An 18,220-nucleotide genomic window follows, 5' to 3' on the forward strand; every position below is an offset into this window, starting at 1 on the left:
CAAGTGGCTCTCAAATTTGGAAGACAGCAGTGTAACAACCAACAGAAATAATCACAGATGAAGCTGTTACAGTAAATACACTGCCCCCAACCACGTGCAAATTACAGCCAAATTAGCATTCACGTTTTAAGGCCTGCAGTTATACAAATTATTTTGCAAGTAAAATATGCTAAATAAATTAAATCGCAGGCTACATTTCAGTGAACTGATACAATTTAATAAAGTTCTGTGTTGCCAGTTCTACGACAAGCTAATTTATTCCTTCCACTAGTAAAAAATACCAGCAGAGTTCAAACAATGCTTTGACAGCCTACTAAATCCTATCAGTTCATTTTTTCCATAGCTGCTGAGCTAGTAAAGCCTTTTTCTGACCTTTGATTGCACTCTCAGAGGTGTCAGACAGCAGAACTGCCCTGTTACCAGTGCCGGATCTCAGAGCATCTCATTCCCATACTAACCTGTTTCTGACCAGCAGCTGAGTTTAACACCCAGGTCTTCCCTCGACAGTTTGAGTCTATGATTGATACAATGACCAGTCACCTTAAAATTAACTATTTATTCATGAAAGCAGGAACAGAAAAATGGAACAGGAGTTTACAATATTTTGGTCTAAAGATGAAGACCTTACATTTAAGGCGTATCTCCTGGATCTGCAGCAGCGCATTCCGAGAGGAATACCTGCATCCAGACAGAACGAGAACGTAACTGCTTCCAGATCTCTTGCTCTGTGTTTGGTAGAGCTTGGGAAAACAACAAACTTCAGCGGAAACATTGGCAGCTAATAGCTAGACTGTCTCCCCTTATGACCTGTTTACCAAGAAGGCATTCTCCCGTTTTCATTCTATACATTCATTCCTTTTTAAGAAAAGAATCATTAAACTGTGCATATATGCACACGGTTAATTAGCTACAGTATACGGTAAACACTGTTATAAGCAAACCAGATATGCTTTTCTTCAGTTGCACATCAGCTACTTGTCTGTGACACATTAATTTGTTTTTCTTCAGATAATTAGCACATACACATGCTACTTTTTCCTGGACCAGAAGAACATCTCTGCAATACCGTTAGCGGGTTGAAAGGCGACAGTTCTTACTACTTGGTCTTTCCTCTGGTGGCACTTATTGGTAGTATGAAAACTCACAGGACTGCAGAACCAGGCTGAAGATTTAAGCGCGTGCTGTAGACAAGCAGCCAAGATGGTGCTGTTTTCAGAAACTATGTGTATACTAGCACGCAGTTAATGGCTCCTGGGACCATTCTCCATATCTAATGGTCCCTGGTCTGTGTTGTCTCCTTAACTGCACTCAGAAACTCTTTGGGAGTGCTAGTTGGCACAGACCAAAACCACAGCGGGGACCACTCTAGCATTTTAATGCTACGGGTAATCAAGTTCCAGTGATCAGTGACATTCCTTGGAAGCGTTCAATTTGCTAGCACAGACCAAGGCAATAGCTAAAACCATTTTAAGAGAAACTTTAAGATTGTTGGGACCCATTAAAATAGCAAATGTTACAGACGGCTTGTGATTATTGCAAATAGCTCATTAAGCAATGCTGTGGTAAAATATAGCATATGGACGGTCCCGCTACTTTAATTTTTCCACTACAAATTGCATGGACGTTCACATGTTTCAATCTCCCTTAACTGCCATCCATGAAAGGGCTGGGGAAAAAAAATAATCTGTTACAGACACATAGGAATTTGATATCCAGTGACACCATTCAACTTTTCTTACTCATAATCAAGAGAGCAAAGAGGTAAGAGTGGCTGCTGCCCTCATCTCCCCGTTTGCTGCAGAGTGGTAAAAGATGGGCAATTTTTCTCTTCCAGCATGTTCAGACTGGGGGTCAGGAAAACCTGGCTCAGAGCTGCTTGCAGCATAGCTTTTTTGGCTCGCTTTATATGCCCAGCGTGGACAAGTAACCATTAGTGGGAAGTGAAATACCAAGCGCTGCCAGCATTAAAAAACCCCCACAACCTTCCAGACCATTCTAGCAAGAAGAGGTCTCTTAAAAACTAGCTATTAAAACACCAACTTTCCAAATCCTCAAAATTTCTACTCCTCTTTGGTGATGGGGGAAATCATCAGTTTTCCCTCAGGGTTATTTGTATTTAAAGCTTAAGGTTTTCACACATGGAATGTGCTAGGAATACATTAGCAGTGGACGCGATAGTGACTGCCTATTTTAGTAAAGATCAAGTATTTTTATGTTGCTCAGATCCCAACCAACTCTCCCTGCTGAAGCAAACACAGTCTGACTTCTGAATACAAACATCATGGTTTAAGTTGCATTAAGCTGATGTTTGAACTCCACTCTTATATTGTTAAAAAAAAAATAAATCCATGAAAAATACATACATCCATTCCTCGTGCAACATTTAAAAACTTTTCTGTTACAGCAACAATCAAAAGCCCTTTTGGAAGGCTGGTGGACCCTGTCGTGCTCTCTACTGCTCAGAATTATACCCTGAGCCTGCAGTATGTTTGGGATGTTGCTATCCATCCGCTACCTTTAAGTGCATAACAGTAATCAAGAATTTGCAAACAATGCCCCAACAAACTGAAATCTTTGTTGTTCAGGTCAATGAAGGTCTGAAACCAAAATGCCCTAAATTATGGAAAATTACACTTGATCCAGAGTAATGACTTCTTCCTGAATGCAGCTGCCAGGCAGCTCAGACCGTAAAATATGAGAATTTTCCTTTCCATTTTCCCTCACCCAGGACAAATACAGGGATCAGGCCTCATTTTGACAGCAGTTGTGGGCCAGATGCAGGTATTTATTCACGTCCACTGCAGACATTCTTGCATGTCCAGGAATGACAGTCTGATGTAAAGCTCCATAGCATAAATGAAAATTAAGCCCTTACATTCTAACATTAAAGAAATTATGAAGCTTTATTACTTATATTGCAGAACGTTATTTATAACTGAGTATTCTCACAAAGGCAGATCACATTTTGAAACGAAAAAGGCATATTACCTTCTTAATGCCTTCCTTCCAGAAACCAGAGTGCAATGAGCTAGTCTCAATTCATCCGCTAGTCTCGATTCAGCTGCAAATCTCTAACACCTTGGTATTACAAACAGGTTTGTTTTCTTCACAATGACACATTAAAATGATTTATTTCAAATTTGTAATACGCATGAGCAAAGACACTATTGGGATTTTTCCTATCCAAGTGAAATAAAAGATATATATCAAAATCTATCAAAATTATCATACCTCAGTGAGACCTACCTACCATTCCTAAAATAACCTTTTAAAAATACTGGTAAACACCAGTCATCTCTGTCAGGTGTTATTTTTAAGAATAAATCACTTTTTTTCTTCCCAGCTGACCTATTTCAATCTTTTGTCCCTTCATATTTCTGGAGAGCATCATTCAACAGAGGGCAATATTAGATTTCATGACTGCCTGTGACAATGGATGCATCTAACTTATGCCTAAAGCAAATTTACCTGTTCGCTGAGCTGTATGACTTGAGTTTCCAAATCTTTATCTGATTTGGATGCTGAGCTGCTTGGTGCAGCTTTTTTTGCTGAAGATGGGCGAGAGGGTGTTGATCCTGGTTTAGAAGCTGGACTGGATTTAGCAGCACCTGAAAAGTACAATAAATAAATAATAATCGAGATTTGTCCCCATGGTAAATACATTCCTATTAACCTGGTGCTGAAACAAAAGTATTCGTTTTCCAGACAGACATTCTCTCTGTTACTTCAAAATGACAGTGGAAGAAGTTCCAGTCCTGCTATACCTTAGGAAAAGAAAAAAAACATTTCCTAGCAGTTGTACTTTGAGTTTGCTACTGAGAATGAAGTAACTCTGGAACTAAAAAAAAATAAACATAAAACTAAGAATATAAAGTTCCCTTAGCTATCAGCAGCTTTCAGCTTTAAAAAATATGCCGTTCACAGACCATTCCTCCAGCCCAATATTTAGCATACAGATCTATCTTCAATGTCCCTGGAGAAAGACAGACTTGAAAAACTCAGCTAAACTGTGCTTTTCTCATTTTCAAATGCAAACCATCCCTGCGACGAGGGCATTGAAATTCAGACAGTGCACACAGAATTAAATCCATCAGTGAACTCACAGTTGCCATAGTGACCAAGAGATGAGTTTTGATCTGCTTCAGTTTTGCTATTTGTTTCTAATTACTTGCACTGCAAATCTGCCAGAATAAGAAGCAACATCTTCACCAGCAAAAATGGCAACTAGGAAGCGTGCACAGGTCCTCTTTCACCGTGTCTGTGGCACACAAATCATAGAATTGCCTGGGTTGGAAGGGACCCTTCAGATCATCAAGTCCAACCATCAACCTAACTCTGACATCACTAAATCATATTCCTAAGCACTACGTCTACCCATCTTTTAAATACCTTCAGGGATGACAGTTCCACCACTTCCCCAGGCAGCCTGTTCCAATGCTCAATAACCCTTTCAGTGTAAAAATTTTTTTCCTGATATCCAGGCTAAACCTCCCCTGGCACAGCTTGAGGCCGTTTCCTCTTGTGCTGTCGCTCATTACTTGGGAGAAGAGACCGACCCCCACGTCACTACAAGGTAGGTAGAGAGGTGGTTGTAGAGCGCGATAAGGTCTCCCCTCAGCCTCCTTTTCTCCAGGCTAAACAACCCCAGCTCCCTCAGCCGCTCCTCATAAGGTTTGTTCTCCAGATCCCTCACCAGCCTCGTTGCCCTTCTCTGGACTCGCTCCAGAATCTCAAAATGTCTTTCCTGTAGCAAGGGGCCCAAAACTTTGGAGACAGTGCTCGAGGTGAGGCCTCACCAGCGCTGAGCACAGGGGGAAATGCCTGAGCAGGGGAACATTTGTGTGAAAGGGTTTGCGGTGCCTTCACACAAGCCTCACAGCCAGCTCCTCACACCTTGCTCTGCCTCTCCAGCTCTCCTCTCCTCATTGCTGGCCGTTTGATTTAGGTGCTCAGCCCCAGTAGACAAGTACCCGGCTCAGGGCAGTCCACCTTGCCTCGGCTCCCACCAGCGCTGGACTCTGACTCGCAGCCTTCTCCTTATTCCCACCGACTAGGAATACACTTCAGATGCAGTGAACATACATACATCTGGTACAAAAACGCTTGGGTTAAGATGACAGAACAGAAACCCAGCCCACTCTCCGACCTGTTTTGATTTATTATGTAGACATGTGAATCAGAAGTCCTGCTCTGCAGCACCCGTGTTTATCACTGTTTCTCACAAAGAGCAAAAACCAGTTGTCTGGACATGTGGATTGGCTCCATGGCCACCCTCCACCATCAAATACTGTTGGCTCTGAAGCCTGGGACACACAGACAGCAGGAAAAAGCCCGAATCCAGCAAGCACCCACCTCCCAGCTGAGCTCTGAGCTATCGGTTCACCAATTCCAGAGGGATTTGCCCCAGCTTTCTCAGCAGCCACCTTCCACCCCACACCTCCCCAGCTGCTCCTCCCATAAGATTATTTCATTTATGGCACACTACAAGTTGTTCTACGTTGTCATTTCCACAATGTATCCCCAGTGTCAGACAACACTTTAATAAAGCAATTAATTGTAAAACCAATGTTTTACAAAGGCCTTAATAGGAAGAAATCGCAAGGAGGCAGGGAAAGGCAGTAGGGGTAGAAGGACAACTTGCGAGGCTGCCCGTATGACCAAACCGTGGACCACAAACAGTCTCACTGACCTAGAACAGGGTATAGCGGTCCCTTGTAGGAGCTGAAAAGCAATGGGAAAGGACAGCGGTAACGAGTTATTTAATCAAGCTAGCTTAGGCTTTTTTGATCAGACACAGGCCTCCCTCTGTAACCAGCGTCCCTTCCTGCCTCTAAGGATAACTCTGTATTAACTGGGTCACCTAATGCCAACAGAACATAAACAAACAACTTGATAATTCAGTTGACTTGTGTAAACATTTCTGTGCAAGATGTCCTTTCTCCTGTTCTATGCTCCTTAAAATGAGACAGATAAAAAATAAGATTTATTTTTTTTTTTAGAAATTGGTGAGTCCAGTCCCATAACTTCCATGTCTAAATCCTTATAAGTACAGAAACTCACTTCTAGCAGGTTTCAGATACAGTATACAGACTCGCTAAAGCTGAGAAAATTCAATGTTGTGTACATGCCTAAAATTGAACCTTGTTTCACATCATACTTAGATTGGCAAAGAATAAATCATTTGTGGGAAAACATTAAAAATGCCAATATCTTTTGCTGCTATTTCTTTTTCTAAATGATTTAATAAACTTTATCACCCTGCCTTCCTTACATGTTTTGATTAACTTTAACACGCTGCCCTCATTACACATTTTCCAGGTTCAGTCCACATTTTGACTAAAAGTCATCTGCTTAAGAGGAGAATTATCAAGGTGCTCTCAAAGCCAGGAAAACAGTTTTCATTTGCTTTAGCAGATAAATAGAAGAAAACCAGTGTCAAAATATCCAAGATAAACATACATGAAATAATCGCTTTGCCTATAGCATTCTAGTTGGGCCTGAAGTTATTTAATGAATGCTTGTATCACATGCAACTGCAAAAGTTACCCATACAAAATTTAAAATAAGATGGATGTATACTAAACCAAGGTATCAATGTTTATTTCTTCTTGTATTGTACACCTGCAAGACGCAGTTCAGGATATCAACTGAAAATTAAACACTATAAAACCAGCTATGGACCTTCAGACGTGAAACCTTGGCTGATCAACGAAGCTCCCCATCCTCTACCAACTACCCTTCTTCTACCTGAAGGCAGCACTGGACTTTCTCTAGGCAGCACGCACCCGCACACGAGCACAGGAGAAGCTGCTCTGCTTTTCTAGGGCAGCATCCCCTGGCTTATCAGCTCTTCACCATTTCTCATGGCGGGGTCATGGTGCAAGACCTAAGCAAGGCACGTTGTGTTGTGCAGCCACGGCATATTGCTCCTTTTCATGCTCAACAGCCCTGCGAAGCAAACTGGTTCTTTGTAGATCAGGTTACTGATCACAGAAAGCCAAATCATTAAGTGCACACCTCTTTTTAACCTGCAGAGAGAGTTAAGGGCAGAGCTGGCACAAACATTTAATCCCCAGGTATTCTCTCTAATTTGCAGCTGAGCAAGACACATCACCGCCGTCTGCAGACAGAGAGGGCTGGGGATAGCACCGATACACTGCATTATATTCTGCCCTCCTTTGAAACCAACAAAGCCTTTTGAATTTCTACAGCAAAGTGTTACTAAGGTCCAGACAAATCAAAAGAAATCGACTTTTGCTCCGCTGCTCAGGATCAGCTCTTAAATGAACACGATATTCCAATTTCAGTGACACAGATAAAAACCAGCTAAATAACCTGAGCGTTTCAGACGGTATCAGCGACAGCTGGATAGAACTTAATTGCAACAGAGAATGCCTAGGGATTTCTAATTTAAAATTTCCTGGAGGGAAAAAAAAAAAAAAAAAAAAAGCTTTACTGCACATCTATTCTGAAACATCAGTTTTAGAATAAGCTCAGAGGTAAACCTCTCATTTCTAACAGAAGCTTAATTTCATAAAAGAATGAAAGGATGTTGGTTGGTGGAGTAGTGCAAAGTACTTGAGATGGCCAGATACCTAAGTGGAGATGAAAGATCTTGGTAGACTTAATGACTTTGTTGTTGAGCACCACAATGGCTTTGCAGTCAATTAGTGCAAGTGCATTGCGCAGAGGGACTGTATAATCCAAGAAGTTTAAATTATGTCCAACGTCATATCTTCTATGAAAATATTTATATATAACCCATTCACACATTCTGAGAAAGCACAAAAAATTTATACAAATATTTTACATACAAAATATCTGATAACCAGCTCTTTTTACTGACCACTGAGAAAACAGCATTGTAAACTGTGACATAAGTGTTACCCATTACCAACTCCTTTTCAAGCTTACTGTCAATTCCAAAAAGCAGTGCAGAGCCCTGCACCTGGAGAGGAACAGCCCCATGACCCAGTACGTGCTAGTGGCCAATGGTCTGGAAAGCAGTGTGGTACAAAAGGACTTGGGAGTCCTGGTGGACACCAAGTTGAGTATGAGCCAGCAACGCACCCTTGCAAGCAAGGACGGCCAGTAGCCTCCTGGGTTGCATTGGGCAAAGCATTGCCAACAGGTCAACGGAGGTGATCCTCCTCTTCCTCTGCTCAGCACTAGTGAAGCACATCTGGAATGCTGGCCCCAGTTCGGGGCTCCCCAGTACAAGAGACATGGGCATACTGGAAAGAGTCCAACAAAGGGCCATGAAGATGACTGAGGGACTGGAGCACCTCACATATGAAGAAAGGACAAGAGAGATGGGACTGTTCAGCCTGGAGAAGAGAAGCTTCAGGGGGATCTTATCCATGCCCAAAGGGTGTGCAAAGATGACCGAGACAGGCTCTTTTCATTGGTACCCAAAGGACAAGAGGCAATGGGCACAAATTGAAATACAAGAACTTCCATTTAAGCATAAGGAAAACCTTCTTCACTGTGAGGGTGATCAAATATTGGAACAAGTTGCCCAGAGAGATTGCAGCATATCCGTCCTTGGAGATACACAAAACCTGACTGGATGTGGTCCTGGGCAACCAGCTCTAGGTGATCCTGCTTGGAGCAGAGGGGTGGGACTGGACAATCTCAGAGGTTCCTTCCCATCTCCACTGTTCTGTGAGAACATCTATCACAGCATGCTCTGATTTTAGGTCAGTGCAGGGTCCAATTGGAATTTTTTTTAAACTGTATCGCAGCTGCTTCCATTAGCACCTGGATAATTTTTTTTGTACCTGCCCATATAACACCAGCAGAGATGGGAAAAAATAAGTTTACAGTTGAAAGACAAATTATTTTGTTCTCGTACTGAAATAAGTTAGATGAATCATCTTTGAAATGCATTACAGTTTTCTATCTGTGGTGCTCCAGAAACAATTACTGGTCAGTCCATTGTAATTAAATATATCCCTCTCCCCCTTCTCCCCCACCCCTCCACACCCCCAAGTTTCAGCTTTACTGTTCTTTCTGCTAAAGACATCTGTTTTACAAACAGAGGTACATTTCTGAAATTTAAAACAGTGGATGTTGGCACTGCGTGGGTTTTGGGTACAACAAAGCTAGGCTGTGAATTCCAGGTCCCTTTATATCACAAGCACAGTCTTGCAGACAAGAGACCTATTAAATGTTTAGAGAGAAATCTTCTTCCTTGAAGCTATATGAGTAATTAGTATGCTGTTAAATATTTATGTAAAATTCCAAGGAAACACGTGCATGAATACAATGTGGACGTGCGTGAGGACGGCGTGGAGAGCAATGGAAGCCCTGAGCAAGCACGAGACTTGGCTGAGCCCTCACCACCACTGCTTCAGTGGAATTTGAGAATCACTCGCAGTATATCTTCAGTCAAATGAAGGGACTTCATAAAGTGAATATTCCTGACTCATGCCAAAGAAAAAAAAAACAAAACAAAAAACAAACCCACAGAGCTAGCAATTTCTTCAGGAGCTAAAGAAAAACTCTTCAGCCAATTAGAACAAATGAGTGAGAACAGCAGATGAATTAATATTCACACATGCTTATCGTTGCTGCTACACCGGGATGCTTAGAAACTGCTCGATTTGGGGACACTTCATGGCATAACTGATGACAAATGATGCTTAATGGGAATGAAGCGACCTCAGACAAAATCCGACTTGACTTTCAGCACGCCAACACGCTGCGGTGCAGACGCCTAATTACTTTGTGGTACCAACTTCCCTGGGGTGGCAGGACCCCTCTGTCCACTCAGCTGCTCCATATATGCTCCTCATACCTCCCATTGTGCTCCTCACACCTCCACTGTTGCTGGCTACGGTACAGTCTGATGAGCTCTGAATTGATCAGACTCATCAGACGATGAGCTCTATGCTGATCATCACTGCCAGACAGCGGGCAGAGAAGGGTGTACAAATACTTGAAACTGAAGCATCTTTTATAAATTTCAACAGAGCGATCCAAGCAAGAACATACAATGGGGGCTACTTGTCAGATGAAAAAGTTTTCTTGACGGCACTACTCCCTCAGTTCATCTTCAATAGATGGGAACTAACCCCAGCTTTTCCCCCCATCATAAATGAAGACTTTTCTTTAGATTTATAATAACCAACATTTTAACAGCAACTATTAATTTTTCTCGGCTGAGACCCCTATTTTCTCTAGAAACATCGTCAAGAATGCAAACGTCCATCTTCAATGGATGAAACCACTCCACATAGGCTCAACAGAAAAATAAAGTTTAAAATGCTCTTAAAAAACTGCATTTCATAACATCCAACACGTTAGCTATACGGAAAAAGCAGTCTCAAAACTTAAATGTGAAAGAAAGCATATGAAGAAAAGCATATTGAAATAGAAAAGATCGTGCAAAATTTAAGCAAGACAGGCATTCAAACCACACCCATAATACACCAAAAATTAAGACAGCAATTTTCACCACTGGTTTTTCAAACACAGTTGTCTTTCTATAAAAAAAAAAAAAAAAAAAAAAAAGAAAAAAGGCCTTGGCTCCTGCACTTCAAGCAGCGTTACTTTGTGGTCTAAATTCTTGGGCTCAGTGGGTTTAAAAATTAAACTCTCCTCATGCTGGCAGAGGGGGTGTGTGCCTCTCTTAAGGCTGAGCCACTTTCCTCTCTACCTCCCAGGCCAGCGCTGTCACTGCACATGCTGTTCCCGTCGGCTAGTACAATTCCTTGGCCTCGTATGAACTAGGCACTAAAGCATTTTCGGTTTATCACCCGACAGCTCTTCCCATCTCCCGGCTGTGCCACGTCGTCCCGGAGCAGAGGTTGCCATGGCCAGTCCCAACTGCCTGCCACCTGGGGAAAGAGGTGGCACGTTTTGGTGGAAAGCAAAGAAAAAAAAGCAGCATTGGAAGGAGTTCTCTAGTCCCTCAGGAGTCTTAATCGTATCAGTGGCTGCTAAAATAAAGACTGGTTTGTTGAATATTTTTATCCCTCAAAATTAATTTACAGCACATCTGCCACAGTAGGATATACCATTTCCCTAAAGAAAATCAGTATTTTTCTTGCATAATTGGCTCTTTGATGGCATGCACATTATATATAAAGCACTCGTGTACAAACAGTTCATTCTGCCCTGGTTATTTTCCCTGTCATAGCGTGAGTATTTTTAGCCCTCATGTGATCCTCCAGTATTTTCCAGCTCTGCTTTAGTCATCCCTGCTCTCACTGAATATTTCAAACTAAAATGCCTAACAGCCTTCAGATCTAAGAACCTCTCACATTTTTAGCTTATATGTAAATAATTAATTTTATTAAGCTTCCTTTTACCCGTGTATTTTTGACACCCCACACCCATACACAAAGCAGTGCTCTGCGGAGATTTGCTCCGACACACGGGAATACTTACATAAGACACTAAGCTAAAATCCCGACAACCTGATCACCATTTTCAATTTGATCAGATGAAGCTTTTTTTTTTTCCCCCCCCTGCGATTTTCCACGGAGAGCATTAGAACTGGCACAAACAACGGTGCCCTAGTATTTTAATCCCTTACCATGATTTTGACTCTACATCTGTAGGCTGTTTACCACTGCATTAGAGAAGAGCGGGGGCTGGAGGAGATGGAAAGGCGGCTCAGGGCTGGCAGATGGCGTTCTCTCTAAAAGCAGCTGTGGTGCTGTTGGCAGGGAGCCTGCAGTGGTGGTCTGTGCTGCTGGCTCCACTCCTCCAAGGATGAAAACATACTTCTTCCCCCAGCAGGGAGCTGCATTTACCTGGCAAATCCTTGCTGCTCCTACTATTGCTAGAAGGAGCCGTTTACATGCGTTACCGAAACCATTCGCCCTCCGTACAGCCATCAGCTCGGCAACAAATCGGCTCTGCCTCTTAAGGAAGGGACGAGGCGATGCAAGGGTGGCACAGCAGATTAGTTGTAGGGACCTATTTACGCTTCCATTTCCGAGCTGCATTATCCTTGACCTGCGCCGACTCCCCCGTCGGATCGCCTTTGGGAGGGGTATGGCCATGGCTGTTGGACTGCTCTCTCCGGTTAACACAAACCCCCGTGCATTTTCAGATTTCTCAAGTTCCGGTTTGTTTTAAAAGCGTTTTTAAAAACGAAATAAAGGCCACACTCAATATAGGTAAATACGCATGTATAGGTATGGAAAGCAGCTCCCTGATGCCACGTGTCTTGTCAAGCTTTAGTGTCAGATTAAAATACCAAAAATAATTCCAACGCACGGCAGCTACCCTTTTTGGGTAAGCTTTCAGAGCAGGCTTTAGGGATTTGACCCCTTTCTTGTTAATTGAAAGACACATCTTAGTCTACCTCTAAAAATACAGAGTTAGAACAGAGTGTTATAAAGTAGTTACGAATAATTAAAGAGATCAGCACCTCCTAAATCACTCAAAACCAAAACTCTCGCAGAGGGCACTGGGCTTGAGTCACCATCCCTAGAGGTATTTAAGAAACATCTAGATTTGGCACTTCAGGGCATGCTCTAGTGGCAGAGATTGTAGGTTGGGTTTCTTTGGGTTTTTTGGGGTTTTTTTTGGTTTGGTTTTTTTGTTTTTGGTTTTTTTTTTTTTTGTGTGTGTGTGTGTGTATGGTTGGACTCGATGATCTCAAAGGTCCTTTCTAACCATGAAGATTCTATGATAAGAGTTATTCTGTAGAACAACAGGAATCACCTGAAACACATATGAAATTGCTAATAGCTGAATAAGTTATTTCTTTAGAAATTTATATATTTGATCAATTCAGAATAGGCATATTTAAAGGTCTGTCAGAACAAAAAGATATGAGTACCCGTATGCCCACTTGCTCCTACCACTAAACAGTAAGCGCATGCATTTACGTATGTTCACTGCACACTGTTTAAAAACTTTTGGATTATGTTGAAAGATCTTCTGGGTTCTTTATTTTCTCTCACTATTGTTTCTTTTTGTTCAATTAATGAACTGAAACAAGACAGTACTAAAATTTCAAAGCTTCAGTGTTAATGTAGAGCAAATCACACAAATTAAAAGTGACATTAAAAAAAAGAAAATGTACAAAAAAAGAGGTAAGCTACTGTGGTAAACTGCTACAGATGCTGGCAAATGCTTGATGCATTGGTGTAAGAGGTTATTGCATCAGGCAGCCCACAACATTTACTGCTCCCACAACAAAGTCAGTGGAAGTAAAGCCATACCCAAAACCTCAGCCATTTCACTGAAGACCCGAGAATGTAAAACAACAAAATAGTCAACATAAAAGTTACAGATAGCAGTTTAAACTATGCCACCTGATGTTGCACTTACTCATGGGCACGTATTCCCTCTTTGTGCTTGTATCATCAAGGAAGACAAAACTCCAGATGGGGTGGGGAATTCTTAATGTGCCCCGGGAGAACTCGTGAGGCTATCTTTCTTGCCTTTTTAGTATAAATGGCTAACCTTCTTTTACTCACATGTGATTCCTGTAACAACTGTAATGAATACTCCTTCATTTCCAGTTAAGCGAACATGAGCGTGCACAGACACACACACACACACCAGAGGTACAGAGGCACATCCTTCATGGCAATTTCCCCAGCTACCCAGGACTTGCTTCCACATCATCCCAATTTACTCCCAAACGGCAGGAGATGAGGCACACACAAGCTTGCAGAGGCATATGGCTCTCCTCCCACAGTGTCCTCTACCAACAGGCCCCCCCGTAAGGCCTCCCATCCTTTCACGCAATTGGGCTACATGACATGGTGAGGTGAGGCACAAAGGCACAGCGCATCAGTGAAATGAAAACATGCTCACCCAGAAATTGAACAGGCCTAAGAATGACTGACAGCTAAATGAAAGAGTGCTGTTCTAAAAGGCAGGCAGCAATACAAGCTACAACTTTCACTCACCTAGCACCACGTAATGGCTACACCCCCCCCAGCTCAACAAAAATTAAACTAGTGTCCTGCCTGTCATACTTCTGAATTTATATAAGTTAATAATGAAGGAAGCTTTCCATGAAAAAGCTAACGTCCATAGCCACAGAATCTTACCAAAGTTCATGACATTATCTCTCAGTTATCCTATTCCATACAAGGGCTGAGGAGGCACGGGGCATGTGCTTCACACAACCAGCAACACAACATGAGATCGCTACATTATCCTCCATATCGGCTCGCTGGTTCCACTCCAGTAGCTATTCTATTTCTCTGGGATTGCCACCCCCACAACTTTAATTTGGATGGCACATTTGTGACTTCGGTACAAACAGACCTTCTGCAAGGAGAACTAACAAGCATGGTAAAGTCTGTGTTTAATAAAATTGTCTTTTCCTATTTCTCAATTGGATAACACCATGATACTAGCACTTGGGGGTTTTTTGTGTTCAAACGGAGTGCAAGATACCACATAGGAAATTAAAGCATCCCAGGCCCCGAAATTGAAAAGTTTAGACACAAGATGGTGCAAAACAAAGACGTAAACAAGCTTTAAAAGCCCAGAGCAGCACTAGCCTGCTATTACGTGCTCAATTTCCTGGAAGCACTAATGAGCTGAAGGCAGCTGGCCAAGTATGCCCCACTTTGACGTCAGAAGTGATCAGAACAGAACTCTGAAATCTGGGTATGATTCCAGAGCATAAGCCAGTCTAAAATGGAGGGTGCCTCATACCTGCCCCTTCCCTTTGACAGCGCTAGTGCCTATCTGAGCTCATGAGAAGACAGGTCACAGAACTGAGCCAACTGAAAATTAATGATTATTTGAGGACTGGGTTAGCATGAATAAAGCAAAGCCAGGACAGAACAATAAAGGAATTGTGTGTGCATATGTGTTTCTGTATGCAAACACCTGTACACGTACAGGCAGCCAACCCCAGTTAACACTTGTTTAGTGATTATTTTTGTAAATGTCAGCTGCTGCCCTGTTCACTTAACTCTCAGTTATCAAAGAGTGGCATCTGCTTAGTGACCAGTCGTGCCCATATTACACAAACACCAAAGACCAGGCTTAGTCCTTTGGCCTGTTCCAGGAACACCGTTGGGGTTTAACCCCAGTGGGCAGCTGAACCCCACAGAACCGCTTGCTCGCTCCCCAACGCTGGCAGGATGGGTGAGAGAATCAGAAGGACAAAAGTGAGAAAACTCATGGCTTGAGATAAAGATGGTTGAATGTGTAAAGCAAAAGCCATGCACACAAGCAAAGCACAACAAGGAATTAATTCACTAGTTCCCATCGGCAGGCAGGTGTTCGGCCATCTCCAGGAAAGCAGGGCTCCACCACTTGTAACAGTTACTTGGGAAGACAAACACCATGACTCCAAACTTCCCCCCCTTTCTCCTTCTTCACCGTAGTTTTGTTGTGTGGAATATCCCTTTGGTCAGTTGGGGTCAGCTGTCCCAGCTGTGTCCCCTCCCAACTTCTCGTGCACCCTCAGCCTATTCACTAGCAAGGCAGCCTGAGAAACAAGAAAGGCCTTGACGCTGTGCAAGCACTGTTCAGCAATAACTAAAACATCCCTGTGTCATCAACAGTGTTTTCATCACAAATCCAAAACACAGCACCATACAATCTCCTATGAAGAAAATTAACTCTGTCCCAGCAAAATTCAGTATAAACACAAAATAAAAAGTTAGGAGAGCAAGTTTGAGAAAGAGCCATAGTTGTATGTTCTCACTTAAGAGGACTCATGTACCTGAACAATAAGCACATCTAAAACCACAAATCAATTGATTTTTTCCTTCTGGTCAGCTCTTAAGATTTGGAAAGATTTCACTCCCCATAAAAATTAATAAAAAAGAAATCAGCCTGTGCTAGCAATTTCCTGTAAGGCTGGAGGTGTGAAACACGCTTCGTTTAATGTTCTCGAATACGCTTATACACATCACATTTGACAAGAAGGTTAAATGCCTTTGTCTCTACCATCAGACATCACTAGAATCCACATAATTTACATCAAGGGTTCAGTGGGGGAGACCCTTTGCCTGATAGGGCTGGGTCAAACTAGAATGCACCACAAGAAATTAACTTCTGCCATTTCAGATGCTAAGCCTATGACAAGGCAAAACGAATGGCCCACGCACATGAGGAAATAATTTTTAACTAGTATTTATGTAAAATGGATCACAGTTTATAATCCTCTTCAGAGGCAGAAATGGAATTCTTGAAGACGCAAAATACCTGCAGTCGGAGAGTTTGCGTGGTGAGACTTTTTGGGCAGGTTGAAGATTTGTTCACCAGGATCTGGTGGGGGAAGAGCGTCTTGGCCTTGTCGAGCTTCCACAGGATCATACTCCTTCCCATCATAGTTAGCATCAAAGAACTTCTTAAACCATTGAATGAAATCTAAGTTGTCTTGGAAGCGCCCTTTGACCAGTTTTTCCACGGGAATTACCTGAAAGGTAGAAAAGGTTCCAATAATATATCATTGCTGTTTTTAAACATAAAATTAATATACACGCTTATTTGAAAGAAATCTACTGATTATATCAGCATATATTCCTCCGCCATTGTTTTCTTCCTAAAAGAAAGGAAATTATGGCAGATTTGGAAGTGCTCTTAAGAAATAAACCGAAATAAAACAAAGACCCAGCCTTTGAAGTGGCGGTACAGTGGGTGTATGTCAGCCTTTATAACTGCTCTTCCACAGACTTACTCCCTTCTTATTGCAGTGACAGCCATGATGAATGAAGCTGCTCTGGGAGTAACACTATGTTCAACTAACTAGGGATTTCTGGTTTTAACGGACATGCTAAAAATGGACAATTCTTCAAAAGGTCCAGACGGGAGTTTCTTGCTCTCTGTTCTACTGTTTGAACTACAAAAAAAAAAAAAAAAAAAAAAAAAAAAAAAAGAAAAACCAGCAGCTTTTCCAAGACATGCCGAAGTTCAAAACCAGCTTACACTTTGGTAGTACATGTTCATCATATGAACTAACCCTGAGGTTTTAAACCTTGTAATTTTTTTCCCTTCCATATATTGCTATACATAGAACAGTTTAGGGACATGCAGAAGTTGGCTAAAATGCCTGTAAGGTTTTAGTAAAAAGGTTACAAGGGTGTCTCCATATCTTTATCCTGCAAAATTTTTCACAGAAATGAAGCCTCCAAAAGGTGCCTTGGGCCAATATGGGAGTGTAAGGAGATGGTTCAACATTTTTCTGCAGGAGGCTCAAGCTTCCCAGAAGCTGTGGGCAGACAGGGACTACGAAGGGAACGCTGCAGAAGGAGAGCTGCCCTGCCTTGCTTAATTCGTGCAGCTGATTAAACAGCCAAGTTAAATGGGTCTTAATGCCTCCTGAATGCATTCAATTTTCAGATGGAAAAAGGGTACCTAAAGCCATTGCAATTTTCATTTCTTCAAGCTTAAGACAATTGTGCAGCATTTTATGAGTCTATGATACTCCTACAAGGATTAACATAGCCTTTTGCACGTCCTTTCAGTTTGTTCCTTTCGTATCTTAATTCTGCATTGAGAAAGTACAGCAAGTTTGCTCCCTCCAGAAAAATTGACAACGTTAACTTTCCAATGTTTCGCTAACAAGTTACACTGTAAATAGAAACATCCACAACATTTCAGGAAATAATGAGGGTTTTCCACTGCTTTAAAAAAGTCTTACAGGACTCTTTATTAAGACTATTTAAATTTTAGAATAAGGCAACACTGAAAGTCAGAGCAGAACTGTAAAAGAATATACAGGTAGTACATCTGCGTAAAACAAAAGTATGACAACTCTCATTATTCATTTTTATCAAGACAGTAATTTCTACTGGTAAGCCCGTCAAACCCACACATTCAAGCATATACCAGTACCTTATGCCTGAACAAGCCATTTTCTAACTCCATTCTTAACTTTACAAGACCACATGTGCTGGCCAGCCCATCCAATGATTGGATAAATTATTCCAGCTCTTGAATACTTTAAGTTCCTAAAACTCCATTTTAGACAAGAAACATGGAATACTTGTAAGAACGGCATATTTCCAAGTTAGTTGGTTGGAAATTCAGGTCACCAGTAATTTTACTATATCTAAAATTAAGGTTCACCGACAGTAAGGAATTTCCAACACATGGTATTTTATCAAAAGGGTCTCTGATATTAAGACGCAATGAGTTAGGCTGCAGAATTCCTCAGCAGACACACGGACTCAATTTTCACTTTGTACCTAAATGGAGCACGCCAAATTTCTTCCTTCATGACTAAATACCATTTTCAGATAACCAAAGGTCAAGAGGAAAGTCTTCACATACAACT

The 18,220-nt window shown here is 41.9% G+C and overlaps 1 protein-coding gene across 3 annotated transcripts in view; it reads right to left on the bottom strand.

Annotated features, from left to right (window-relative positions):
• Positions 1–18,220, bottom strand: part of MAPRE2 (microtubule associated protein RP/EB family member 2) — a 93,732-nt gene that overhangs the window by 8,631 nt on the left and 66,881 nt on the right. For all 3 annotated transcript variants that reach the window (XM_054190476.1, XM_054190477.1, XM_054190478.1), the window contains 2 exons: positions 16,147–16,360; positions 3,469–3,608 (listed from right to left, as the gene is read on the bottom strand). In XM_054190476.1, the coding sequence (XP_054046451.1) occupies positions 3,469–3,608; positions 16,147–16,360 (354 nt within the window). The remainder of the gene's footprint in view (positions 1–3,468; positions 3,609–16,146; positions 16,361–18,220) is intronic.

Source organism: Rissa tridactyla, chromosome 2 (genome assembly GCF_028500815.1).
Source record: "Rissa tridactyla isolate bRisTri1 chromosome 2, bRisTri1.patW.cur.20221130, whole genome shotgun sequence".
Lineage (NCBI taxonomy): Eukaryota > Metazoa > Chordata > Aves > Charadriiformes > Laridae > Rissa > Rissa tridactyla.